Here is a 27,693-nt window from a genome sequence, read left to right as displayed (position 1 = left end):
TCTGATCCCATTATGCTGTGATAAGTGGCCCATCAGCAAGTCAGGGAGTCTTTGGACCATAAAAAGAGGAAGAGAGCAGGATGAGCTGAGAATGATTAGAGACTCAGACGGTTCTGCTCGAGGCACAAGATCAGCAAAGCAGTTTGAGCGCAGGCCGCTGGGATGGTGAGAATTACCTCGTCAGGGGAGGAGGAAGTGGTAGAACTGGCGAGCAGAGAGGTGGGGAAAGAGATACAGACGAGGCATTTGCACTTGTGGACCGCAGGAACCTTGGTGTTGACGTGGAGACCACAGCAGAGTGGCCTCCTTCTGGGACTGATAGAAAACGTTTGTTGTTATTGTTTTTACTTATTGTGCTCCACACACACACACACACACACACACACACGTTTGTCAGAAAATGTGATTGTTTGCATCTATTTTCTAAACAAATACAGATGTATGTTGTGGTTGGCCTTCCATTTCCAGTGTCATGGTCTTCATTGTGTGTCTTTGTGTGGGGGATGAGCCTCTGGGAGAGGCAGAGGCAGAGACATGAATGACAGAAGAACAAAATGCCAGATGCACACGCACACAAATGCATGCATGTGCGCGCACGCAAACACACAAAAAGAAATCCAGCCACATCTCATGTGGAGGCCGAAAAGCAGCCAAACATTCCCCTTAACATTTAAGCAGATACCGTATTAATCAGTCAACAACAATAGAACAATCTATAGGGATGAGAGCTGAGCTTTCATAATAAGTCTATTGTTCTTGTCAAGGTCTGTTTTATAGAAGAGCCTCTCAAGAACAGGGCTTTTAACGACAGCATCGATTTTATACATCATTTTATTTCAAAAGTACACAAACAGGACCAATATCGTTCAATAAGGCAAAGCTCAAATATTAATAACCACTCACATCAGAGGACTCAAAATCTCATAGTCACAGTTTATGGGTACCACTTGCAAATCATAAATAAAACTCTTTATCTTCATATTTATAACCAGAGCTTTTTTTTTTTTTTCTCAACATGAAAAAAGACCATTACAACCCCATTACAACCCCAGCCACATATAATCATCTTCAGTATTATTTTTTTTCTTCTGAATCATTATTGTCCATGAAAAGTCAGAGTGGGCAGAGGAAAGGTGCGCCTGTCTTTCTCCACATTGGTGTTACGTGGCTCTAATGCCCAGTTCCAAGCCCAGCTACAGAACCAAGCCCTTAGCTGCTACCTGAAAGGACTGAGCATATAGAGGTGAGTGTCAGTGGGTATAACTGGGACACATGTGCAGTTTTAAGCTACTAAGTGCATTGTAAGCTTTATAACTATGTCTGAAACTTTGCATCTCCCCAGAAAACTTTCCGTGCAGCTCGGGCTAAAGCACACTAATGATCACTATTCAACAGGTGTCCATTCTCAATCCTTTCAAATAAGTACCTTGTAGGGACGCACCTCTGGGCTTGGGGCTTTGTAGGTGGTGAGTTGAAATTGGGCACATTTTTATTAGGGGCAGCAGGAGTGCTCTTTTTCTGTGGCATCGTTGCGATTCTTTTGTGTGCAGAGCCAAGCCGATCCAAGTCGAGTGCTGGATGGAGAGGCGTGGCCAGCTCTGGTCACCTGGGGAACAGAGCCAGCAGGAAGCAGAGCAGCATCGCCGCAAGAGACGGAGTGAGAGAACCAGCGCCTCCACACTCCATTGAGTTTTCCTGGAGACAGAAAGAGGCATTGTATGGACTGATATGGAATAATTTAGTAAACAAATAAAAAAGCATGAATTAATGGAGGAGACATTGTAAAAGAGTACTCTGTGTGTGTGTGTGGTGCAAATACCTCAGGGTGAAAGGGGTGACAGGTATCTGGGCGCCTCCTGTCCTTTTGCATCTTCAATCTCTCGCACTTAAGAGATTCATTATGTGCAGCTGAAGTCAAGGTCAATAATTCAACAGCAGACTGTGTGTACCCTCTGCAGGGCGTTTTCCTGCTCAACTGTATTTCTTGTGCATAATGGAAAGGAATGCATTATACCATAGAACGAGGTAGGGAGATTTTCCATAGAGCATGACGTGCAAAAAGAAAAGGCTTTGAGCAATGTTTGATGATTTTTTTTTTTTTTGCATGACAACATGCAGGTTTTTGGCAGCAAGATCTCTACAACAAAATAATCAGTGGTTGACATATAAAATATATGTACAGAGCATGAATCTACAGTGAATTAAACCTGTGGTAGGGTGCTGTATTGGATTCAGATTCATCCATCCGTCCATCCATCGGCAGTAAACTAAGTAAGGTATTCCAGAAGTCCCTCCCGCCAGCAACGACTTCCAGCTCTTCCTGGGGGATCGTGAGGCCTTCCCAGGCCAGATGGGATACATAATCGCTCCTGTTTCAGATGTTGTCCCACACACTGTCCCAATCTCTTTCATTCTCAGAAGAGGCACGGGGCAAATAAACTCCCCGAAGCTTCCCCACAAAATAAATGCTCTTCATTATTCCCACCAAATTACCTCCATGGACATATGCTGGCTATAATGTTTCTGTGCAGGAAGAAAAGAAACGGGTCCAATAATAATAAAAACATAAGGTAATAAAGATGATGAGGTAATAGTGATATTTTTCTCGGTGGGGAGAAACAGTCAATCTAGGAAATTTGCAACAGGTTGGCTGTATCACCCATTTAAGATCACATTCAAGAACCATCCATCCATTCAATTATTTATTCATTAGATTGTTCATTCATTCTTTATAAACCTCTACCCAGCATGTCTTGGGTGGAGACGCCACTCTGAATCTTATCAGCAAAGCGACACATCCCCTCCCTTATATTATAGTATTATAGTATTTAATGCGTTTGATGACAGTATAACTCATTCTCAAGTCCCAGTTGTTTCTTTGATCCAAATCATGAAAAGGCCATTTTCTTTCATTCAGGAGAAATGAATCAAAGAAACTTTGCAAAGTGTTGTCCTGCAATAACCTCCCAACCACCCCCCCACCCCCAGCTCTCCAGTCTTTGGCCAGCGAAGGATATACATGATTTCGATGGGGTCCATGGTGATTGGCTCGAACATGCTGCAGTCGCACTTGCTGTCCACCACCACCATGAAGAGATTACTGCTGGGGATCTGCTGGATCACAAAGGACCTGCCAATCACAGCGCAGACAGCCAGAAACAGGGAGATGAGTCAGGGGGGGAGAGGAGAGGGAGCAAGCGAGGTCAGAGTTGGATTGGCAAGTAGACAAGGTGCATGGTTATGATGTAAATTTCCATGTGTGTCGGAGGATTTGTGTTACGAGTGTTCACATTCTCCCCTGGTAGAGGGGAGATGAACTGAGGAGACTTCACTGGATGGATGTCAAGAAGATGACTGGTCTCACCGCCAGCTGTCAATAAACAGACAGAGACGTAGACGCGCTCACAACAAGAGACACACAGATAAAGTACTCTAGCATATTTCTCTAACTCACTCCATCCGCTCTTCTTCCTCATCCTCTTCCCGTCTTTTGTCTTTGTTATATTCCATCCAAGGCGAGCACCAATGAAGTGTTACTGAATATAAAACACTCCAAAGGCAGACAAATGGGAACCACACTTCTGTGCTCATAGCTTCCCATGGCTGTGTTTTACTGGACTGAAAGATCAGGCCTCGCCTCAGCCTCCTGGCCAGTGATTTACGACCACGGATAAGCTTTATGAAGAGGAGAGGTCATAAAGATGATCTCTTCTTTCTGTCACCCTTTCTTTCTTTATCTCTCGCCTCTCTCCCTTCCTCTCTTCTGCCACAGCTGGGTGATTTATCAAGTTCTCCGCGAGGCATTTATCAGACACGTATGAGAACATGCACGTGTGATGGAGCGAACACACACAGATGTAAAAATAGATGCTTGTGCACTTTCTCGACTCGTGTCAAGGAGGACAGGAACTAAGACAAAGAGGGAGAGACCTGATGGATCAAAACAAACTTAATATCTACGGGAATATCTCCATCCTCTAATTTAATACCATGACCAATTTCATCTGACCACAAATGGCCTCCAATCCCTGAGTAGCACCAATCCACCGCACCGTAATGCAGTTATCCCACCGTGACCGACCAAACCCAACCAAACCAGCCCAGCAAATGGGCCAAGCCAGTTCCAATCAGGGTGAATTAGGATCTGCTGATGTTTAATAATCCTTGCTCACCCCTGCACAGTGCCGGGCCCGCCCAACTCAGCCCGCTGATAGAAAGCAGAGCAAGTGATCTTGGAGAAAAGACTTAAATGTATCCTGACAGCACAGCTGCTGGCCTTGAACATACTCGGTGCTGGGAAAGGGAGCGCTACACCCTATACGAATGCACACACACATACATGAACGTTTACAATACACTGTGCATAGATTCACAGAGACAGATATCCGTGCACGCTCTCTTGCACAAACACAGACGGCATAGACAGATATTCTAGACATGGTGTCCTAATGCTGTTTCTTCCAGGGATTTTGGTCAAGAGAGAAACAGAACAGAGACATGAACACAGAGACAGAGTGACAGAGAGGAGGAGAACCATCTGAGCGACATAAAGACTGACGGCAAGAAAGATAAATCAGCAAAAGAGAAAGAAATCAAGAGTTAGATTGATGTAACAGCTGATGTACTGTAATAAAAGATAAAGAGACACGATGGCATGATGACAGATTGTGTCACAAATCGCACAATCTGTTGCTGATCTGATAAAATCTTGTACAGATTATCGTCAGATTTTTGGTCACTGAGAAAATTTTTTAAACTTTGCAGCGTTATCGTCACTGATCCTCATTTTAGTGGTCAGAGCTTCAACGAGATGAGTTTAATCACGGCACATTTACTAAACAGGTTTTTTGAACTTTTCATGTTTCACATTTTCTGTGCTCAGCTTTGGCTTAATGAAATACTTTGTGTGTGTGTGTTCTGTGGATAAGTTTTCCAACAATTTAATCACTGGATAACTGAACCATAACTGCACGCACTCTATGGCTTTAAGAAATATCTGTCATCACCATTGGGAAATGTGACCAGTAATTACTGTGAGTAATTTAACAATTATTAATTCAGTGAGCTGAAATTGCTCCAATAAAATCTCAATAAACACACTGGTGGGTTTTCAGAGTAATGCCGTCATTTATTTCCATTTCTCGCTATGACTTCTGGGGAAAATGGGCACCATGAATATAGAATTGAATTTATATTTTCAAGGGGATGGATACCATGATACTTTTCTATAGATTTAATTTTCCTTTATATTTCTATCTACAAGAAGCTCTAGGTGCAAACGCCGCGATGGATATGTGGCTGAGAGAGATTAGTCATGAGAAAAATCATGTTACATGAATACAAAATGTTAAAAGGGGACAATTTTAAAGTATTTAAACAAAAAAAATAAATAATGGGACTTAATTTACCATAAAATAAATACTTAATTTAACATTTTAAACTTGGAGACAATTAAAACATCAAGATAATATAAATGATGAATATAAAACAGATCGTATAATTGCTAGTTTTGCAGCAAAAGTTTTCTTCATCCTTTCTGTTAGATACTATCTGATCTGAAAAGCTCTTCTCTTCTGCAACTGTAGCATAGGCATCTATTTAAAAAGCTGAGTGGAAGAAAGTATGGCCTATAGCATGTTCAGAGTTACAACATAATAAACACAATTATCTCAGCAATGCCACAATTATTGTTGTTGCCATGGAAAAAGGAGACAGTTTTTTACTTCTAAGAGATGAAACCACGTCTACGTGTGCGACTGTAGACTTAGAGCTCATTGCAAATCGAAACAGTCGACAGTCGGACAGTCTGGGGAAACGAGAAGGAGCCTGTGGAGGGGCAGGATATATAGCCACGAGAATTGTCACTAATAGTCCCCTCAAAGACCTTCTCTGGTTGGAGACATGACACACATGTCCTACATCTCATGTTACAGTCTGGAGAAGCTGGCTCCATACCGACACTTAAACTATAATATCATTCACATGATTTTGATGGTTTTTTTGCTCTATCGCTGTTTCAGCCATCAGGAAGTCATAGACAAATACAAATACCCACATCACACACACACAGATTCAAACAGTGCAGTAAAGAGAGGTTTAACAGGCGAGCTCTTAGGGTATATTTCCTAGAGCATAAAGTACACACACGTGTCCCAATGAAAATATGAGAGAAAGGCCTCAGTCAGTCTGTAACGTGAAACAGATGTTTATCACCAATATCCTCTATTACTAATATGAGCTATAAAGTTCCATATAACCAAAATAAAAACTCCATTTTACTTTGTCAAATTCATTGTGCTTTAAAAAAGATTTATTAGAGGGCGACGCTTTGCCCAGAGCCCAGAGCCCAGAGCCCAGAGCTCTGCCAACTAATCCCCGTTCTGGTGTCATCATTGGAGATGGGGGCCTTTATTTTTATTTTTTTAAACATGCTTATGTCATGTCTTGTCGTGTGTGTGTGTGTGTGTGTGTGTGTGTGTGTGTGCGTGCGTGTGTGTTTGGGGTCTGACAGCATCCCCAAACCTCATTTTGCTCCTGGCACCCAGGGCAGTGGTTACCCTGCTGACCTTGTGGGGCTGTACCGGCTGCAGACACACAATGAAAACACTTGCAAGGGCACGCACACACACGTGCACTCATGCATGCACGCACACACACCCACTCACTCACACACAGACACACATAGACTTCCCTGGCAGTTCCACAGCTGGGAGCAATGATGGACCCATTGGAGGGATCCAGAGAACACCCCACAATTGCCTGACAGAAAAGCCCAAATTGTTAATGGGGACCACACTCATTTTCCCATTTTTAAAGGAAGCATTTTTTTTTCCACCTCTCTCCCTCATCTCTAAATGCCTTGTATTTCAAACTGCCAAAGGAGAGAGTGAGTGTCCGTGAGCGGCGGTGTGTTTATTTGTGATGGATTGCCGGGATAAAAGTGTTTTCAATGGACAACAAATGATTTAAATGTGTTTCTCGTTATCAGAGATTATGCAGATAAAAATATTTCACCAACACAAGAGTTAACAGGATAATTCATTTCCCTTGTTTGCTTGTTTTTTGAAGTGCGGCAGCCAGCTTACATCCAACAAGTTTCATGCTGCAACATTCAGAAATTTTGGTTATTGTTGACGTGACTTATTGTTGTTTATTTATGTTCACCGGGTCTGTTTGTGTGCGTCATACTTGATGCAGCCGTCACAATCGATGTTGCCTGTGTTCTCTTTGATGGTTCTCTCAGAGACGAAAGCCGGGTACTCTGTGTCACATGGTACCTGCGTGGTCCGACCCAACCTCTGAGCTGAGGGCAGGAAGGACACAAGGAAGGAAGGAGAGAAAGAAAGTAAGAAAGAAAGAATGAGAAAGAAGAGATGAGAGAAAGAAGAAAAGAGAACATGAGTCAGAGTCTGTGAGTAAGTCATGGAACAACCATCTCAAAGTCAAATATATATTTAAAATAGTTATGCAAATATATTGCAAGCTAACAGTTAAACAGACCACATCCTTACAAACATACACGTTTGAAAGAAAGCAGCATTTCTGGAGCGGAGCTGTCTCCTGTCCTGCCCCAGACGTTTCCAGTGTGAATCTAGGCCAACCGCTCATGCAACATTGCTTGAACTCTCCTGCCACCTAGAGGTTTGAAACTATACTGCAGAGAGAAATAGACTAAAGAGGGGAAAACCCTAAATTTTTATGTTTGGGATGTTTTTTTTTTATAAAGCAGGCTTATTAAAACAGGGACTGATTGGCCTAATTAGCATAATGCACATTAAAATTCAAATACATGTGGTTTTATTTTGTATGCTCAGTTGTATCACAGAGATCAACACGTATTTTTTATTTTTTTTACAACATACAAAAATTTCTAAAGATGGTGGAATCACGAGTGTAATTTGAATGGAGAGGTTTAATTACAGGGTGTCAGCAGCGCGGCAGCATGAAAAAATGTGTGTGTGTGTGTGTGTGTGCAGTTGTGTATTAAGTATACATGTGAGGAAAGCAGCCTACATGTATAAACGTCTGGGATTAGTTCGGCTCGAGGGGCTGTGGAGATTGGGTTACGGGCTGCTAAGTTGGGGTGTTTCAGCTGTGTGTCACCGGCCTGTGTCTCTATTGTAAAGAGATATAGAAAGTGCTGCTAAGACCTGGGGCTAGCCAGCTGTGAAATTGTCTTGACTGCTTGGCGAGCAGCGATGCCCAGCTTCACTTCACTCAGGATAAGAGTGTGCAAGGAAAGCATTTTATACACTGTCGTGTTGTGGTTCTCGCACCCCCCCAACCTCCCTCACTCTCTCTTTCTTTCTCTCTCTCACACACCCAGATTCAAATATGAAATATTTTCATATTAGTTTTGGCTGGAGTTAATACTACAATGTGACAACGCTTAGTGAAACAGCATTCAACACTCCATAAAACATAAGGCATCAAAATATAGCTTGGCAGCAATAATATGGGAACGTGTGTGTGTGTGTGTGTGTTCATGGGAGAGAAAAAAGTGAGACTGGAAAAGAAAAGAAAGACATAAAATAGAGAAGGAGAGAAAGAGAGTGTCTGAGTGAGAAAAAGAGCGAGTGAGAAGCCTTTTTTCTCCTGTTACAAAGCGGATATTGCTTTCCACCGCTACCAATATGACACACATCCTCACAGATCATAAAACCATTAAGTATAGCCCCTCTGGACACACAAACAAATACATATATATGTGTAGACAGACATGCACGCACACACACACACAAGCTCTTGCTCTCACACTGAGGTCACTCGAGGTAATCTCATGTTCTGCCATTTTTACTTTTGGGTTTTGGATTGTGCCTCTTTATTCTGTTTTTCCAGTGGTCACACTGACTCAGACTGAGAGGAAATGGAGGGGAGATGGTGAACATGGAGACAGAAGGTCAGTGCTGGGGACGCTGGCTGTTGTTTTTTTTCTGTGCGCAGGAGAAATTTTTCCATGTGAATTCAACCCAAAGTATGAAAAACGGTCATGTTTCGGTCAGCGTTTGATTTTAGCCTTGGGTTGTTCTATCAGAAATACACATTACATCATTTTAAATGAGATTCCAAACTTGAAAAACATTATGATGTGTTCTTTGGCCGATGTTCAAATATAACAAAAAATAAAACCGAATAGAATTTTTTTTCTGTCTTTTGAATTTTCCAGAAAAAAATAAAACTGTGTAAATTTACTAATAAGCCTTGAAAGGGTTTTTGTTTGATGTTTCAAGTTTAAAATGATTATGTAAGGTAAACCGTTAGAGAACTGTGAGATTCATAGGAATAATGTGTCTGTGCTGTGTCCAAATACAATATCTGCAATATACTAACTTTGTTTAACAAAAAATAATATTGGCCATTTCTAGAAAAGGGAAAACATTTTTCGATCTTTCAAAGTAATTCAAATGATATTTAACTTTTCTTTTGCCTTTTTTTTTTTACTTGTTTATTTTTTTTTAAACAATCAAATCCAAGAGCAATAAATTCCTGACATCCATGTGAAATTATAAATTAAGTATTACGTATAAAAGTGTGTGGTAAGAACAAAAAACTACACAATTATTTTCATTTATTTAGTTTCATTGGATCTATCAGTGATTATTAACAGGGATTTTGTTTTTCCAATTTATGTGTCTTATATGTCAACTGAGTTTATATGTGTGTGTGTTTGATAGAGACGGTATATGATGGAGTGTGTTCTTACCTTTAGCTGTGATGTCAGAATACCACCAGCTGTACAAGTTGAACTCGACCAGGAATCTAAATATGGAGACACATCGACCATAACAATCCACTCCAACACATGCTTATATAACACGCTCTGTAGCAATCTCTCCTGCAGCCATTTTTTTTACCAGCATGTTTAAAGTTTCTGCAGACGTACACAGGAGAAAAACGTATTCTCTTTCAAACTATAAATAATAAAAGGAACCATGGCACACACATGAATCTTTGCTAATTGCCAGTTATCGAAGTTGAAATGTAATCATGTTTATACATTTTAATCGAATCAATCATATTTTTTTAATGTGTGTAAAATATCCAATGAGAACTCTTGTTTATGATTTGCCTGCCACATCTTCAGGTTAGTGCTCGATCTGACTCTTGCAAATCAGACTGTTAAAAGTATCAGTGTTGTGTAACTTGTCAGATCATGAGCTTGTAAAAAAGTTTGTATAATTATTGTTTTTAAGTTTAAATATGATTGTACTTTCCCAGTTGATACAGTAATTCAATAAATAACTTTCATAAATATGTCTTAAATATGCAGAGTATTAAAGCATTTAAACTTTTATAAATTTTAGTATACACGTTATATATAATTATATATATATATTTACATCTGTAATTTGATAATGCACAATTAATGAATTAGTGGGAAATGAAGGACATGAAAAACCTTTTATAAGACATTATATAAACATTTTCTAAGACAAAAAACGTTTGCGCTGTGACAGACTGTAAAATTGCAACTGACAACTCAATCTTCCCATGATGCACTGTTGCGACAACAGACCACCCAGAACACTGCACAACGTGGCATCACCCGGGCTACAGGAAACATCAGGTAGCCATTACTGCTCACGATCACGGATGATCACGTTGACGTACAAGCGAAGGCACTTGTAAACAAACATACAGGATACATATATATATATATATATATACTCACAAACATGCGCTTAACCTCAGACAGGAGAGGCCACCGTGCGACTCTCAGGAAAACACATGTATGCAGCATGTGTATGCTATTAGCAACAGATACAAGACACTCTCGCGCACACAGAAGTCTTACATGACAAGCTCGGTCAGGATCCACTTCACGGCTGAGAAGAAAGCAAAGTAAGGCTGCGAGGGGAAAAAAAGAGAGAAAGAAAATATTGATCCTTGATGCTAAATACACAGAGTATGTTGCCTCCACTTTGCGTTGCAGAGTGCAAACAAAAAGTGTTAAAATATGGGGTACTCACATCCAGCAGTGTGTGTCCACTGCCGCTGCTCTCTGAAAAAACCCAACAAAGAGCCTGGTAGTCGTACAGAGTGACCCTGGGTGGATAAATATAGAAAAGAGAGGACAAAGAGCGAGACAGACACATCAGACACAGAGTTTAAGTGAGGAAGATAGAGGTAGAATATTTTTAGAGCTTGACGTTTCCTAATAATGCTTTTGTCAGGTCAATAAAGCGCGGATAAGTTAAGTCTTGATTCATACAACCCTCCACTATTAAATGCCTGCGGGCCGTTTGGACTGCTGTGTGGGAGCAGGAAGGAAAGATCCCACCTCTGCTATAAATGCTGCTTTACCTACGGATAATATATTGGATGGATGTGGCAAGAATGGGAAAAGGAAAGCAACGAAAAACCGAGGGCTTCCCACGAGGTCCCTCAAAGTGATGTAGGGAGGTGGGTGTGTGTGTGTAGATGATTTGGGGATATTGGGGGGGATATCAGGGGATTTAAGGGTTTAGTAGACCCCGAGGGTGTGAGGTCTGGGTCTGCCTGCATGGGTGAGGTTATTGAGGGGGTTCGTAACACAAATACACACACACACACACATTCAGGACACTCATTCTCATAGCCTGCAGACAGCTCCCTATATACTTGACAATACTTTGAGTGCGAACGTGTGAGCGAGCACGTGTGTGATGTCTGAGTGGGCCCAGTCTATCCGCAGCCCTGGGCGATGTTCAAACCTCAGTCACAGCACTGGTGACACGTAGCTCCGACACACCGCCAGGAACCAATTAGTGCTAAGCCAGGCCACATAATGGTGTTAGCAGCAGACCCAGACCGATGTCATATTTGTATATTTGAGTGTGTCTTTTTGCCTGGGTGCACAACAAAGATTCCATCCTCTACGGCTTGGTTTAAAAGATTGATAAGTTAACTGACAATACAGTGGTTTGCCAACATTTGTGTTCATCTACGGTCTTTATGCTGACAGTTGAATTCAAGCCGCCAGCTCGTGCCAACTGTAAGTGGCACACTTTAAAATGTCTTCTATGCTTTTTTAATCAAGAGAAAAACTGTGCTTCAACTCGGCACGTTAATTCCCCACAGATGGCACCGAGTTAAGACAGATCGTATCGGATTCATTAGTGTTAAGATCTATAAGCTCTATTACTCATCATGCTAATACTCCACTGACACGAGTTATATTAAACATTCATCATACGTCGCACTCAATTTTAAATAATCCCTCATCATCTGACATTAAAGATCCAGTAGAGAAAGCTCTCTTAGGCCTCTTTGTCTTTATGAGTGGGACCGTAAACCATCTGCTGTCAGCTTTTGAGTTTCATCCCCATGATAAACAGGCGTGGTCGTCTACATGTGCAATGATTTGTCACCCGTGATTTTTATACACTAAGACAGCATGGCAACTAGAATTACTGCCTCGTGGTTGTACGCCTCCGCCAGCCAGTCAAGTGGCAGCTTACGTCCATTTCTGTCCAGACTCTAGTGAAGACTTGAAGGGAATTTAATAAAAGCGATGAAGGCTGTTGTCATAATTAGCCTGGACCAGAAACAATGACCTTGACCCTTGATCACTAAAAGTTAATCTTTGAAATGGATATTTGTGCCAAATGTAATGAAATTCTCTCTATTCAGAAGAATAGAAAATAACTATCCACCCGTATGGGTTAATAGATGGATGGACGGACAACCCAAAAACATGTTGTCATAATTACCATGTGAAGAATAGAGTTCAGCCAGAAACAGGAGATTCTCTGGGATTCTCAGATGCATTATGCAAAAATGTGTAAACATTTAGACGAGGGGATGCATCTAGAGATTCTGCTGCGGAAATCACTCATTTCTGTTTACAGCACATCGACACTGGCCACAGCTCTTATCACCAAAACCTCTTGATGTCTTGATGCTGCATTTACAGTGACCTTGACCACCAAACTTGTCCTTTGTCAAGGCATTACTGAGATATTGTGTTTATGACAACCCTAAAAAAGAGACTGCCTCAGGCGCCGAATGTTGCTGGTGAAAAAGGGATAAAGTTCTCCTCACGCACATGAAAAACACAGAGCTGAATGCTGGGTAAAGTCCTGCTGGAATGTGGTTATAAGCTTCTGTGCAAATCTGAATTTACACTTAACTGTGCTATGGTTCCACAAATATTAAAACACAGCACTGTGACTTCACATTCAAAGTACAGTATGTGACTGTCAGTGTTGGCTTCTCTGTGTTTCTGCTCTGTAATTCTAAAAAAAGGTAACATCCTCCTCACTTAAATTTCCGAATGAATTGCAGAATGTCACCACCCACTGCTCCTGGCTTTTTCCAGGAGACACTGATCTAAAACAAGCTGTACATGCGTGAATGTACTATGTGTGCGTGTCCGTGTGTATGCAACTTCAAGTTTCTCCTAATTCCATCATTTCAGGAAAAGATTTGCTGTAATCCCCTAACGGAGAACTCTGCTGAGCGAGGGGTCAGAGGTCAGCGCTGAATAGCTCAACAGGATTGGCCACGTTAAGAGCTGTCAGCACCAGGGGAGACGTGCTCTCATTCTGCAGCCCGCTTGACATTAGGCACATACATTTACACGCACACATATGTGTTGGCACATATATGGAGACATTCATACACTCTCACACACAAAGACACACACAAATTCATACACACACACACACACACACACAGTTTGAAGTCCTTACCTCTTAAAAGAGCCCATCTGCAGAAGCTTACTCATTACAGCTCCTTCTGCTTCTCCAAAAAATTTCCCTGTCTGAGAAGGAAAACAAAGAGATTTTCTAAAATAAAACAAATTATGATAAAAATGTAACTAACTTTGAAAATACGAGTTTAAAGATCGACACATTCACAGTGAAGAACATCCACAAAGAAAACTTAAATTCAGAGACTTTCTGGGAACTGAACTAAGAATACATTTTTTCACACAAAGCCTTTCAGGATCTCATATCCCACATGTTCCAATCACGCACAAATAACCTGTTGACATTATTCTGCAGAGCTTTATCGACCCGTCTCCTTTAATTAAGAAAGTTAATTTGCTCACTTCCACAGAAGATTCTATTTCTGTTCTGTCCTAGATTTCTGTTCTCTTCGATAAAGCTACAACTAACAACTGAGAAGTGTTTTTTTTCTGTAGTCTGATCCACAGCCCAAAAAACTAAGATAAAAAAAAAATGCATATTTGAGAAGCTGACAAGAGAAGATTAATTTTGTGGCTTGATTAGTTAATTGAACTTTAAACAACTATTAGAATGGCACCCTAAACTGCATATTTCCACATATAAATTCACTGGATCCTGAAATGTATTTGCATTCACACCTAATTGTGACACTCTGTAATGGTTCCCTAAAAAGTCTGATTTGTTTCATTAAGATCCATCCATCTGAGAAATGACAGAAAATCTCACAATACTAAAGACAGTGAAAAAAAATTCCTTGATCCATCCCCTGATCCAGATCTGTACTAAAATGAAATGGGTTCTCTCCTCACCCATTCTGCTGTTGTTTTTGTTTATTCCTCCTGACGTACTATCAAACAAAGGCCAATGACAACATATCGTCCTTCACTGAGGTGTCTCGGTAATATTGACTGTTACCCGTCAATTCCTGACTGCAATAGTGTTTTATGAGGTCTCAGTTCCGGCCTGTGCACACTACCTCAAGCCAGGTGATCCCACCAGACATAAAACAAAACACTATGAAACATTTTCATCCATACACCATATGAGACATCTTGGAGGCAAACGATCTGACCTCAGCTGCTCCTTGCCCGTGTAACCACTTCCCAGAAACAACACAACATAGCCTGATATGACCCAGCCTGGTATAGAGCCTCTGGATTATCTGCTCAGACCTAATCAAGACCCTTCACACATTTTAAAAACAACAGTTTGACAGACCACATTCGTGTCACCTTGTTAGTCGATGACATTTCCGCTCGATAACGAAGAATGACAGGAAACAACCTGATGAGAGGAAGCCTAAATGCTCTGTCACCTTCAAATTAACAACGAATAAAGGATGGGAGCCGGCAAGTGAGAGATACGAGAAAAGAACATGCAGGGGAAGGGAAGGGCAGTGACGGCCAGCGGACTGGCTCCTGGATGAGCCAAAACCAGAGTGACAGCATGTCTGGTGACAGCTGAGCAGAGAGTACACGCTGGGGCAGCACTGTGTCTCCTTGCGAGCGGCCAAATCAACAACATTGTGCATCACATGCAAAAAAAAAATCATTAGAAACATATCGAGGAGATAAACATGCACCGTGGATTATAATGTAAGGTCAGCTCTGGATTTGCACAAGTTATTTATAACTTCAATAAAAATGCAAAAGCATGACGCACATTCTATCCAAACTTACCACTCATACATAATTCACCCAGATTTAATATGAATTGTAGACCTCAAACTCACAATTCACTAATAATCTGGCACAAAAACAGTTGTGTCTGTAATGTTCCTGTAATCAGATTTAGTTTTCAGATCTTCTTGATTTGAAGGAACATTGAAATTTCTGTGTTTTTTCAACATGCACCGGGAAACACAAATAAATTCCATCAACACCCACTTTTTAGGCAATATCAGCACACGCTCATTTTTATTGATTTTGCCTGTGTGCATGTCTTACCAGAGTATAGTCCTCGGCCACCAGAATGAAGCCATTGTTGTCAATGAGGTAGCAGTTGATATTCTGTGAAACAGAAAGTGTTGTGAGAAGCAAAAGTGACAGAATCATGGAGGGTTGGCTGAGGAAAGGAAGAACGACTGACCTCATCATCACAGCTGATGGAGCATTTCCCATCCAAAGCTGCACACTATAAGAAAAGAATATATATCTGCACATACTGTATCTGAATGTCACACCAAATCGTTTTTTTGTAAGGAAACAAACTGACGACCTTCTGCATCAAAAGTTCTCCCAAGTTCATAGGTCTGTGAGTCGTTAAATATTCTTAACATGTGGAGACGTTAACAAAGGCTGCTTTATGAAAATGTGTGCTACATATTCATAAGTAGGCAGCTAGGGATAAGATCAACATGGTTCATGTTTTCTCTTTTGACTTTACTCCCCTTTATGTTTAATTTGTATGTATTTTTGTGCGACTTTGGGCAGCCAGGGTCAATTGGCCAAGTCGACATGGGTTATTTTAGTTTTACAAGTGTGTTTGTATTATATGTGTAAATGTGCAAACATGCTGGATGTGTGTTTATGCATATGTACCTGTCTGCTGGCTGTCCAGAACTTCCTCTGAAAGAACTCCAGTTTCATCTGGATACCCACAGCTGAAAGAGAGACGACACAGTCACTGAGGTGTATCAACAGGGCGTGTGTGTGTGTCTGTGTGTTGTGTATGTGTGTGTCTATGTGTGTGTGTGTGCCTCTCAGCTCGTTGAGGTGCAGCAGCACAATGATCTTTATCAGAGGTCATTTCATTAACCCCCCCAAACTGACAGAAAAGGCAATCCCCTGCTGGACAAAAGGGGCCATGACGGCAATTACACCCTGCATCATACATGCATCAGCTAATTTAGCTGGAAGGTGTGTGCACGTTTGTGTGTGTGTTGTATAGTACAATCTGCACACATCTGCCGCTAACCACACTCAAAATGCAGTTTCACACGATTCTAAACCAGACCTCTCTCTCTCTTTGCCCACATGAAATCCATCCAATTCCTCAGTCTGCCTCCCTGTAGTTATCCCAACAGACATTTCCACAGTTGGTACACAGAGCTGCTCTTACTTCCATAAGCCTCATCACAGCAGGTCCCTCAACGCACAGATCTGACCAGAATTCCTTGCGTTGGAAAAAAAACACCCGCTGACATTAAATATGTCAACTTTTTCAGAGTTGGCGCAGGAAAGATTGACATTCACCACAGGCTTTAACTTCCCTCCTCTCCTCTGCGTCCTGCGCTCCCACTACCCCCTGCTTCTAAGACTCAGAGGACCCTAGCTTCTCAGTGGGGGTTTGCAATGCTTTTTTTTTGGGGGGGGGGGGGGTTAAGTATTTCCAGGAGCAAAATTTAGAGCTTGATCCAAGTGCGCAGCCACAGGTAGTAAACTAAATGCAAACGAATGCAGCATTTAACTACAGATATGGAAGTAGTATTGATTGGCCTTTTAATTTGATAAAATATACACCAGTCAGCCACAACATTAACATATACAACAATGAGCAAAATAATGTTACGTTCCAACTAAAATTGGCAATTAAAAAATAATGAAGCCTAGAACCAGGTATGGACAGGCCTCTGACACAGGAGTCAAAGGATGCTCTGACTATGTACAGAACATCCTGAGGTTCACTGTGGTTGTGTGCCTTCACCAACTAGTGCAGTTTCTGTCCACATATTTTTACTTTTATCCCCCGGATTCATTCTATGTCACTGTGAACTTAGACCTAATCAGTTCATCTTTGAGTCAAAGTGAAAACTGATCAAAGTTCCCTCATGGCAGTCATGAGAGATCCGGTTTTTGGAGTCCACTGTGACCTTGACCTTTGACCACCAAAATCGAATCATTTAATCAGTGAGTCCAAGTGAACATGTTCCAAATGTGAAAGAACCTTAATATGTTTGTGACATATTACATCCACGAGGCATAACATGTGTTTGAGAGGTCACAGTCACCTTTTCAGCTTTGACCACCAAATTCTTATCAGGTCAAGCATGAGTCCAAGTGGATTGTGCCAGATGTCATGAAATTCCCTGTGGGCAGTCCTGATATATAACATTCACTTGGACATGAGGTCACTGTGACCTTGACCTTTGACCTCCAAGCACCAAAATCCATTTGTATCAAGATGAGATGTTCATAAAAATATAAACATACTTTATGAGGCAAACGTGACCTTTGATTAGTTCCTCCTTGAGTCCAAGTGAATGTTTGTGCCTGATGAGAAAAGATTCCTTCAGTGCGCAGTTACAGGGCAAAAATATATCTTTGTGAGGCCACTGTGACCTTCACCTGCTGAATTTGAAGAAAGGGTTAAATTGCTAAAGGCTTTCTTTTGATATCCTGTTCACGGAAACGGGATTGACGACAACCGGAAAACATCCAGCAACTGGCCTTCGCTGGCATGGAGACATAAAGGAAAAATGTGCCAGTGCAACAGGCAAACAAACAGCAACTGTATGATAAAAGTACATAATCAGTCATGGAACTTTATTTATTCTGTCTACAAGTTCCCAAACAAACATGTAACATCCAAACTTGTCGTCCCCGATCTGCACGTGGTAAATAATCCAAGGATGTATTCATTTATGGGAGATTTATTTGGGAGAAGGTATTAGACAGTTTAATGGGAGCACAGATGATAAACTTAATGGTAACTAAAGTGGTATCCTGTCAATCTGTTATATGACATATATGATGCAGTTTAGATTTATTCTGAAAAATTGATAAAACTAGTTTTATATTTCTCAAATTTGGTTTTAGTCTTATTGAATTTGAATTCTATACTTTCATGCTATGTATATGCTGTAGGCCATCAGCAGTAGTATAGTACAAGTGCTGTAGTAGTGGTAGCAAATGTAAACTGATGGTGGTTTTGAGTCTAAAACAGTGTTTCAGTAGAGTCACATTTGGAGAAACAAAGTAAAAGAGGAATGACAGTGAGAGATACAATGAAGTGAGTGGACATACAATCAGGATCGAAATGAAAAAATAAAAAGTCTCACTTAAAGCTGTATGTTGAACATGTGAAGGGAACGTGATCGGTATTGGTGAGGAATGTTCCACTGGTTTGCACTTCTTTTAGTGTGATTGCATGTTTGCGTGATTGTTTAAACACAGAGGGGTGCTGCTGTGGCCTGTTTTAGCCCTTGCCCAGAGAAACAGGTGCAGATTATCCCATCATAAGCTTTGCCAGATCCTTTCAGCAGCCCACAGTTTCTACACCCACATGGAAAACCCAGGAGGAAAGTCTAATTTAAGATGCTGGGCAACAGCAATGGAAACACACATGGTATAAAATAGAGAGTGAACCTTTATCATTATGCCAATAAAAGATAAAGGGTCATGAACCCTAAATAAATAAAAGAGAGAGATGCAGAAGGAAAATAAGCTCATTTGATAGTTGAAATAGTCGATTGATATCAAATGCTCAAATGCAGCTCAGGAAGGAAAATAACTCAAGGAAACATACATCAAACATGAGCAGTGCATGGGTTTGCTCGAGAAAAGGCTATTAGAGGTTAGAAGTGCGCGGATGTTGGCTGGTACCTGAAAGTCAGCTCAGAACAAAGACAAAAGCCCAAATCTGTCTCACTAATGCCTGGGAATTTTTCTGTATTACAGGGGAACATTTAATTTCCCTAGGTATGGTTTATGAACTTGGGGGTATTTATGCCCTGAGCTGGTTTTATGAGTCCAAAGATGAAGAGACATCAAATCCACTCCAAATCCCCCCCATCACCCGTCTCCTATCAGCGCAATCCCAGGCAGGGAGAGATGACAAGCACTTTAAAGCCTGCAGATATTTGGGAATCTACTAAAGATTGCATTCATGTATACATCCATTAGCACAAGGGAGCATCTGAGTTTGTTTATGCACGTGCTTGTGTGCAGTGCTAGGACGAGCATAGACTCACATACAAGTGTCACAACCAAACAGCGCTGTGGGAGAGATGTGATGATTTGCAGATTTGGTGCTCCACGGCAGCTACACAGCGCAGGGTCAAGATGCTGAGGAACATTCAGAGGCTGAGCAGAACAGGAGGCTGCTGTCAAGGATGCCAGCAGTCTGCAAAACTTAGACTCCTCTGACCTTTTCTTCCAGAGCGTTCTTCTCAATAATATAATCAAAGTTTTTTTACCTAAATCTCAGAATGAACAAGACGATGCAATAGAAACAATCGTATCCAAATCAGGCAAATCATCTTTGTATTTTGCCCTTAAGGCTTTGATGCCACATGCGTCACAGGAGATACACATAAGTCACATGGTAGTGATAGCATTCTGGTCACAGGAGGAATAGAATAGGGTGTATTCTCTCCTTCTCTCTCTTGTAATTTGACGCCTAACATTTTTAGACGTTGCAGCACAAACACATCAGACTGTCTGGACACATCAACCATATGGGCTCTTGGCAAATATTAAGGTGTCATCACACATTTGATGATGAAATTCCCTTTGTTGGTACATGCCCGCTCAAGTGTGCATGTGAGTGTGGAGTGTGCACACTTATGCAGGTGCAGGCCCCTATACATGCATTTATGTTTTCTTTTAACCCATCCTCATGAGTGCATTATTTGCTCAAGGCTGATATCTTCACACATTTAGCCCAGTAAAGCTAAACTAGATATGAGCTGGTGCCACATATTGACTTTTTATTATTTATGACAGGATGAAAATAATTGTTATGCCCCTCAGCGGAAGAAAGGATATAAACACGGACGGACAGGAGGGCAAACAGGAAGGGAACAGAAAGCCAAGGTCATCGTGTAAGCTTAATCATTTTCATCGTTAAAAATGATTCAATCATTAATCTCTCTGTCTCTTCCTTTTATCATTTTTTGCTTCTCCTTGAAGCGACCGATAAGCTTGTACAAGCTTAACAGTCAATCCATTTACATGCAAAAAAAATATTCCATGTAAATTTCCCGCAACAGCTTAATATCCTGCTGTGTGCATGTGCATGTGTATGTGTGCATTCGTGCGTTCTGTGTTGCTGTGCTGGGGGCGTGTTCTGTCAGCCCTCCTGCCCACGGCTCATGCATATTATCTTCGGAGCATGCCACAGCAACGGGCATCCTCCGACCGCGCTCACTGCGTTTGAGCATTTGTTTAGACACGCTGCAATCCAGATCTAATTTTGTCTTGTTCAGCTCTTGCCAGAGTAATAGGAGGTAACGTGAATGTCAGTGAATTTGTGCGAGCTGTGATTTAAGAGGCACAGCTGTCCACGGGGAGATGACACACCATCCCACTCTCCAATACAACTGGGGACAGGGAAAGCGAGCAAGCAAAACAGAGAGTAAGAGAGAAACATAGAGAAAGAGAGAGTGAGCAGGGCAAAGGAGCAGAAATTAAACAAAATCAAGCAAGAGAAAAGGGAAAATAGAATCACAGGCACAAATAAGCATGAAGAAAAATACAATAGACAGAATTAGAGGGTGAGAGACTGTGAGAGAGCAACAGAGAGAGATACAGAGTGAGCTTGATAGAGAGAGAGGGGGACAGAGAGCGAGAGAGAGAGAGAGAGAGAGAGAGAGGCAGATCTCCCTGTTACTCCAGTGATTCCCAGACTGGCTGGCTGGCAGGAAGCTCTGTGCTCTGATCTGCCTGCTCTGATGGGCTTTCATGCCCGTGCAAGCAATGCTGGGGATCCTGAGGGCAACACAGGTTTCTGCTGCTGCTGATCTCAGCCTCTTCAATTACTGCCTATTGACCATATCAGCCAACGCAGGTGAGACTCAGGAAAAGCTCAGCTCACCCTTACTGATGGCTAATGGATCATCAGCCAATCAGTGGTGCTAGACTCCAAAAAGGGCGCTAAAAGAAGACCGAATGCAAGCGGCCCAAGGACGACTGGCAGATATGAGAGGTAGGACCCCCGTGGGTAAATATGAATACTTTGGTTTACACGTGTGTTTTTGTGGTCTGGCTAGGTGGGCCGCCATTAGCTAGTGTGTATATGTGTTGTGTAAATTGTTGTATAACTGAGTGGTGATGATACAACACTTTGCTAATGCAGTTCCTGACTTTAAACGGTGCAGTGACATGTGCAACACACATCAACTTTACATCAACACTTTTATGTTAATAGCTGTGCATTAACATTGGCTCTGAATATTTCCTGTTGCAAATAGGTATTGACATTGGTACTGAGCCGATTCAAAATGGCACTTGCTGTGGGTTGTGTGTACATGTCATTACAAGCATCTCTGTGTGTACTTTGGGCTGAAGAGACACTCTCCTGTGTTGACCTCATTCCGGAGCTGCTGCCACAACGCTCCACTGAGCCGATGCTCTATTTACGCGTCTCTGTGTATGCATTTTATGTACATGAGTTTTTTTATGAGTATAGAACATGCACACATGTGTAAGCATATGTGAGCCAAATGCATTCTAGCATACAATTCATTAACAAGGATGCAATTAACACATGGCTTTGCACCACAGTGCACTAAATCTCAACTCAACCATGTTCTGATGGTTTTTTTTGTTTATGAAGCAGGCAACATAATATCATAACAGCAACATCAACACCTGAGATTAGATCTAAGAACGCCTGCACCTTGATATTTATGTAAATCACAATCCACTTCAGGAAGCCAGGCAAGGACAAAATAATGATTACACAATTTTAAAAGAAAGCCTGTTAATCAGGTTTGTCTATGATACAACAGTGTTTATTCAAAGAGGTTAGGAAAAGCAGTAAAAAGGCTTTTTTATGTTTTACATGATACTGCTGGCTAACTGCTGTATGCTAAATAGTAGATGCTTGAGATTAGTCTGCAACTAAAGATTTTATACACAATCCTGATAATAGTAACATAATTTAATGCTCAATTATTACTGTTAACAGATAAACACTGATCCTTGGTTCTATTACTTAAAGCTGCCTTATGAACAAGGTGAACATGGAGGTAGATGTTGCCTGGTACAGGGGGAAAACAAATAATTGCCTTTTGAGAAAACATTGAATATTCCCAATGGATAAAATGGCTGTTGAACTGCTCATTTTAAATATTGTGCCTATGGAAACAAAAACACTGCGCAGCTTGTTTATCTGTCCAGGATCTATGAGTGCAACTTGTGAGCTACATTTGCAGGTGCTGCTCTGAGCTTCATTTCGTTGAGCCCTGTGTTGGTCCAGCCAGTGCTATAAATACTGTTGTAATGCACCAGAAGGAATGGACATGTGAAGTCATCTCAAAGGGAATCAGACACCCAGTATCTGCTGTATATGGATTTGTGTGTGGGTGAGGGGTTATAAGGCCTTTGTGAAGAGGGGCCACTGTCTAAGGGGGGGATTGGAGGTGGGTGTTATTAAGTAATAAGTTTACTTTCTTGTTTATTAGATAAAGGATGGTGCAATTTGAGGAAAAGGAAAAAGTGGACCAAATTCTTTACATAGTCATTTCATATATTCATGCCAATACAAAACAAACAATCCTGGAATTTCCTTTATCATTTATTCTCGTTTTTTGGTGATTGAGACATTTTGGTGGTTTCCTGACATAGGTCACATCTACAGTTAAGTTTGAAAATGTTATGCAGTTAGGGTTAGTCCAGTATTTAGAAACAACTGCAAATACTAGTATGCAAGTACATGCAGGTACTTTTATTTGTCTAATTCAATATTATGTTCCCCTGTCTCCTCAGTGGTTCTCGTCTGTGCCCTGCTACCCCTCCTCTCTGCGTCACATGCCTGTCCGAAGGAGTGTAGCTGCAACAGCAACACCAAAGTAGTAGACTGCAGGGGTCAAGGTCTGTATGACATCCCCCGACGACTGCATCCTGACACCCAAGAACTGTATCTGCAAGATAACCGTATCAGGGGGCTGGGATCAATGGCGTTCAGAGAAATACCCCTTGTACGCATTGTGGATTTGTCCAATAACTCTATAACATCTGTTTCACCAACTGCTCTGCTGGGTCTCCGGACTCTACAGCGCCTCAGCCTCGCACACAACAGCCTGAGAGAGCTCGACAAGCGATTGCTTGGTTCTATACGCTCGCTTTCACACCTTGACGTCTCACACAACAGGTAAAGCAACAAAACTAGAACAGATCAAATTTGTTATTTGTCCTTCTGTCAAACAATAGCCACTGAAAACTTTATGCAACATTCCTCAATGCATATTCTCCCATTTTCTTGCCATGTCCCCTCCTCGCAGCTTGTGGGGTTTACCTGGAGCCATGGGGGACAGTTTGAGGAACCTCAGCCACTTGGGGCTTGCATACAACAGGCTAACACGGATGGACCGCTCCCTTTTAGAGGCCCTGACCCGCCTGGACAGCATCACACTACGAGGCAACCCCTTGAGGTGTGACTGCCAACTCATAGGCCTCAAACTCTGGCTGGAGACCTACCTCTTTAAAGGTTAGACCACTCGTAGCTCTAGGCAGTGGCTCGGGGAATGTCTGCAATGTTCCCAACCGTCATTCATCACACTGCCTTTTTTGTTGGGCATAGTATTAAATTATGGTAATGTTTAATTATGGTAATACTGACCTTTAACACAGGACAGTATGCTAAGACTTGTAGAGTAGGAACAGCTGTTCTCCGTATTGAGAGACTGAGAATGACCCACCCCAAACATTTGTTTTTAAAGACATTGACATAGTGGAGTAAGTTGGATCGTACTTCAAGTTGTTTGGGGTGTAGCTGTGAAAGAAATATGTAGCTCTTGCTTTTATACTACCATCAAATAATCAGTAATGTTGGGGAATGTAACCAAAAGCATATCAGATAATTGAAAGCATTGTGGTGGCAATTCACATTTACACTTGTCTTTAATGTAACTCTTGGTATTGACTGAGCTTAGGCAAATGGTGAGATACATCAGTGAGAATGTATTGCATACTGGCGTGATGTGAGGCACTCCACACAGCAGTTCTTACAATGGTGGTAATCTCTACAACCAGTGATTCCACACGGGGTGATAAAGAGTTAAATTGCCAACCGCATTATTTTCCATGCTAGACCAACCCCTGCAAGCATTAGATAACAAAATAACCACTGTGCAGTGAAAGCTGGGCTCACTCTGAGTTGGCCAGTCCGCCTACATTCCAGTGTAACCCTGACACAGCTTTCGTTTTAAAGTCTGAAAATTCTAATTAGTGCAAACCAGAACAATGGACCCAGATACTAGGATGTATGCTTAATAGAAAGCCGGTGTTTAATCAGGCAAGCGGAAAGGAAACGTGTGACAGAGCTTGCTCGACATGAATACAGAGAAATGAATAATAAAGAGATTTACAGGGCACACAGGGGGCAGCTGATGAAGTCTTACCTCCACTCTCTCCCCAACAGAGTCGATTTATTCAGCTCCAGTGATCCAACAGAGACTCATATTTGAGCTGTTAATCATGTAACACTTGCACTGCGGCCCATAAAGTGAGCAGTTACACCCTAGATTAATAAAAAAACATATTATTATTAATTAAAAAGTAATGGGTTGGTTCAGGCTCAGATATGATTATGATTTTGGCCTCCTGTAAAAAGCTGCTGCAAAAAGCAATGGCCGATTAAAAGCAGGTAATGTGCTTATAACACACATGAACTGACTGTTGACATCCTCTGCACTCCTACCCCTTTGTCTGTCTGTTACTATCACCCTCTGATTAATCTAACTCTGATGTCAAGGTGGAGTGGTGGATGAGGTCCTTTGCTCCCAGCCGGAAGAAATGAAGGGCAGAGAACTGCAGAAAGTCCCTTACCAGCTCTTTCATGCCTGCATGACCACAAGCTACCATTATCTGTTCGCCAACATACACCACCTGGAGTCTGAGAGGCTCCTTCGAGGCCACACCCATGGCAACCACGCTCATCCCTCAAGCCACACTCTCCACGTCCCCATGGCAATGGGGGAGGGCTTCGGCGGCGGGGGAGGCGGAGGAGGAGGGAGCCTGCCAGAGTGTGAACCTAAGCAGAGGCCGCGGCCTGTCAACTTGCGCCACGCCATTGCCACAGTGATCATCACCGGCGTGGTGTGCGGAATTGTGTGTCTGATGATGCTGGCTGCAGCGGTATATGGCTGCGCCTACGCCGCTATCATGGCCAAATATCAGCGGGAGCTCAAGAAGAACGAGGAGCTGGCAGCGGTGCAGGGGGCAGATAATGCCACAGCAGATGAGAAGGAACCTCTTGAGAACGCTATTGCCTAGGGGATGAAAACATGAACCCTGGACTTTAAAAACCTGGGCCTCAACCCTTTAACCTAATCGTCTCTGGATGCCATGTGTGTGCTTGTGCATGTATGTTTGGGGAAAAAAAGAAAAGAGTGTGAAATCCTTTGTGTGCGTCTTGTGCGTTTACCTCATTTCTGAGACTTGGGTAGCTAAATTCCACAGGTATTTGACTATGCACTGACGATAGTATCGTGTACTGTGTGCGGGTTTGATGGGCAGGCCAAAGAAATCAAACGTATCAATTCCATTTTGTCTAAGAGATGTATATCAGAGATAGGAACAAATTTATATATTTATAATTGTGTATTTGTAAGTAGAGTTGTAGAGCAATGCTATTTAAAAAAAGTGGATTTCAGAATTAGGTTGTCTTTTGGTTGTTGTTCATAATTTAGAGTCTGATTTTGAGGTAACTTTGAAAACTCATATGTAGGCAGCTGCTGTCATGTTAAGATCTGTTCTAAGTTTCTTGTATCATTAATGTGAGTGTGTGAGGAAAAAAGAATGAAAGTGTTTGTGTCAGTGTTTCATGTGTGCGTTTGTGTGTGTGTGCAGAAGTACAATGTATGCACATATTTACAGATGATTTAAGTCTGTGCCTAATAATGTGATATCATTTTCAGGAGGAAACATGTTTTCATAAAAAAGCATATTTTTCTGACAGCTGGAGTGAAGGTGGGAAATTCGTTGAAGCAATAATGAAACAAACTAAAATGAAAAAAAAAAAATACTGGACTCAGCCTTGTTGCTTTTCTACGACTTTACAGATTCATGAGTCTGCGCTCGGTCACACAATCTTTCAGAACTACACTTTTTGAGATCAGTCCTACTTGTGAGTTAATGCTGATTATGTCCTCTTATATGTATTATATAATATAAAGAAGAGATGTTTTAATTGATTACTGTGTGGAATACTGACAATCTATTTGAGAAAGCATGCATTCTTACATGGAGAAAGCGTCATTAGAAGAGGGATATTTTGTCCATTTTTACTGTTAGAGTGCACCTTTCTAATTTTCATGAAGAAACTGCACAATTGGGATTGTACCATTTTAAAATGATGTCAAAATCAGAAGAAAAGCTCAACTCAACGATATTCTATTCTGCAACCTCAAAATCATATTTTCTGAAGCCACTCAACTGAAGAGTAAAACATGTTTGTCAAAAAAAAACTGAAGAATATCCATCATTTGAAGTGTTGCAGTAGAAATCTTGAGTGGTCATTGCATGGCTGTTTCTGTCCCTCTCAGTTCAGTTTGATTCTACTGTGACATTGTTATTTTGGGGTCAATTAAGTTGAAACATTATCGTGTAAAAAATGCTGAAAAGACAAAAAACAATCACATGTCAACGAGAATACTGTGGATTATATTCGGTATTACCTTAATAATTTTATACAACATAAATTTGAAAAGACAAAACAATGTTTGTGTCTTTGACATTTTTATTCTCATGGATATTTACCAACATTCTTTCCCCCCCGATGGAGATCACTGGTACAATTAAAAATGACTTCTACAGTACTGTTAGATAATGCGATAATCAGGTTTCTGTTAAATCTAAATTGTGTCTCTTTATTATTCTATATTATTTATCTATTGATTAGTTATCCATCACATGTGATCTTTAACTCACTCAGTGCCATGTGGAGGCACGTGAATGTAAACAGATGCCTCTGGTCTCAGCCCCTCGCCTGACTTTTACGACTCTGTGTATATTACGGCAGCAGACTCGTGGCACGTGGCTCGGGATGTGACCACAAACTCTGACGCACACGTACACGAGTGTATGTACACACATGATAACATTGTGACTCAAGCGATGTCTGCAGGCCCCCTCGG

At 41.5% G+C, this 27,693-nt stretch overlaps 2 protein-coding genes across 5 annotated transcripts in view; one reads left to right on the top strand and one right to left on the bottom strand.

The window, feature by feature from the left end:
* Window positions 1–813: 813 nt before the first annotated feature.
* cacna2d3a (calcium channel, voltage-dependent, alpha 2/delta subunit 3a) overlaps window positions 814–27,693 on the bottom strand; it is a 108,373-nt gene continuing 81,493 nt past the window's right edge. For 2 of the 4 annotated variants that reach the window (XM_069526665.1, XM_069526666.1), the window contains 11 exons: window positions 16,214–16,275; window positions 15,762–15,806; window positions 15,620–15,682; window positions 13,674–13,744; window positions 10,971–11,046; window positions 10,796–10,848; window positions 9,704–9,759; window positions 7,165–7,303; window positions 3,018–3,130; window positions 1,820–1,902; window positions 814–1,695 (listed from right to left, as the gene is read on the bottom strand). In XM_069526665.1, the coding sequence (XP_069382766.1) occupies window positions 1,603–1,695; window positions 1,820–1,902; window positions 3,018–3,130; window positions 7,165–7,303; window positions 9,704–9,759; window positions 10,796–10,848; window positions 10,971–11,046; window positions 13,674–13,744; window positions 15,620–15,682; window positions 15,762–15,806; window positions 16,214–16,275 (854 nt within the window). In that variant the 3' untranslated portion in view covers window positions 814–1,602. The remainder of the gene's footprint in view (window positions 1,696–1,819; window positions 1,903–3,017; window positions 3,131–7,164; window positions 7,304–9,703; window positions 9,760–10,795; window positions 10,849–10,970; window positions 11,047–13,673; window positions 13,745–15,619; window positions 15,683–15,761; window positions 15,807–16,213; window positions 16,276–27,693) is intronic. The other 2 variants (XM_069526667.1, XM_069526668.1) reach the window with 1 other exon arrangement.
* LOC109635319 (leucine-rich repeat and transmembrane domain-containing protein 1) lies at window positions 20,752–27,276 on the top strand. Its single transcript, XM_020096454.2, has 4 exons — window positions 20,752–21,539; window positions 23,324–23,708; window positions 23,839–24,044; window positions 25,311–27,276. The coding sequence occupies exons 1-4, from the start codon at window positions 21,503–21,505 to the stop codon at window positions 25,829–25,831; spliced, it is 1,149 nt and encodes a 382-aa protein (XP_019952013.2). The 5' UTR covers window positions 20,752–21,502; the 3' UTR covers window positions 25,832–27,276.

Source organism: Paralichthys olivaceus, chromosome 6, assembly GCF_024713975.1.
Source record: "Paralichthys olivaceus isolate ysfri-2021 chromosome 6, ASM2471397v2, whole genome shotgun sequence".
NCBI lineage: Eukaryota > Metazoa > Chordata > Actinopteri > Pleuronectiformes > Paralichthyidae > Paralichthys > Paralichthys olivaceus.
Note: the sequence above shows the minus strand (reverse complement) of the source record. Positions and strands in the feature narration are given on the sequence as shown.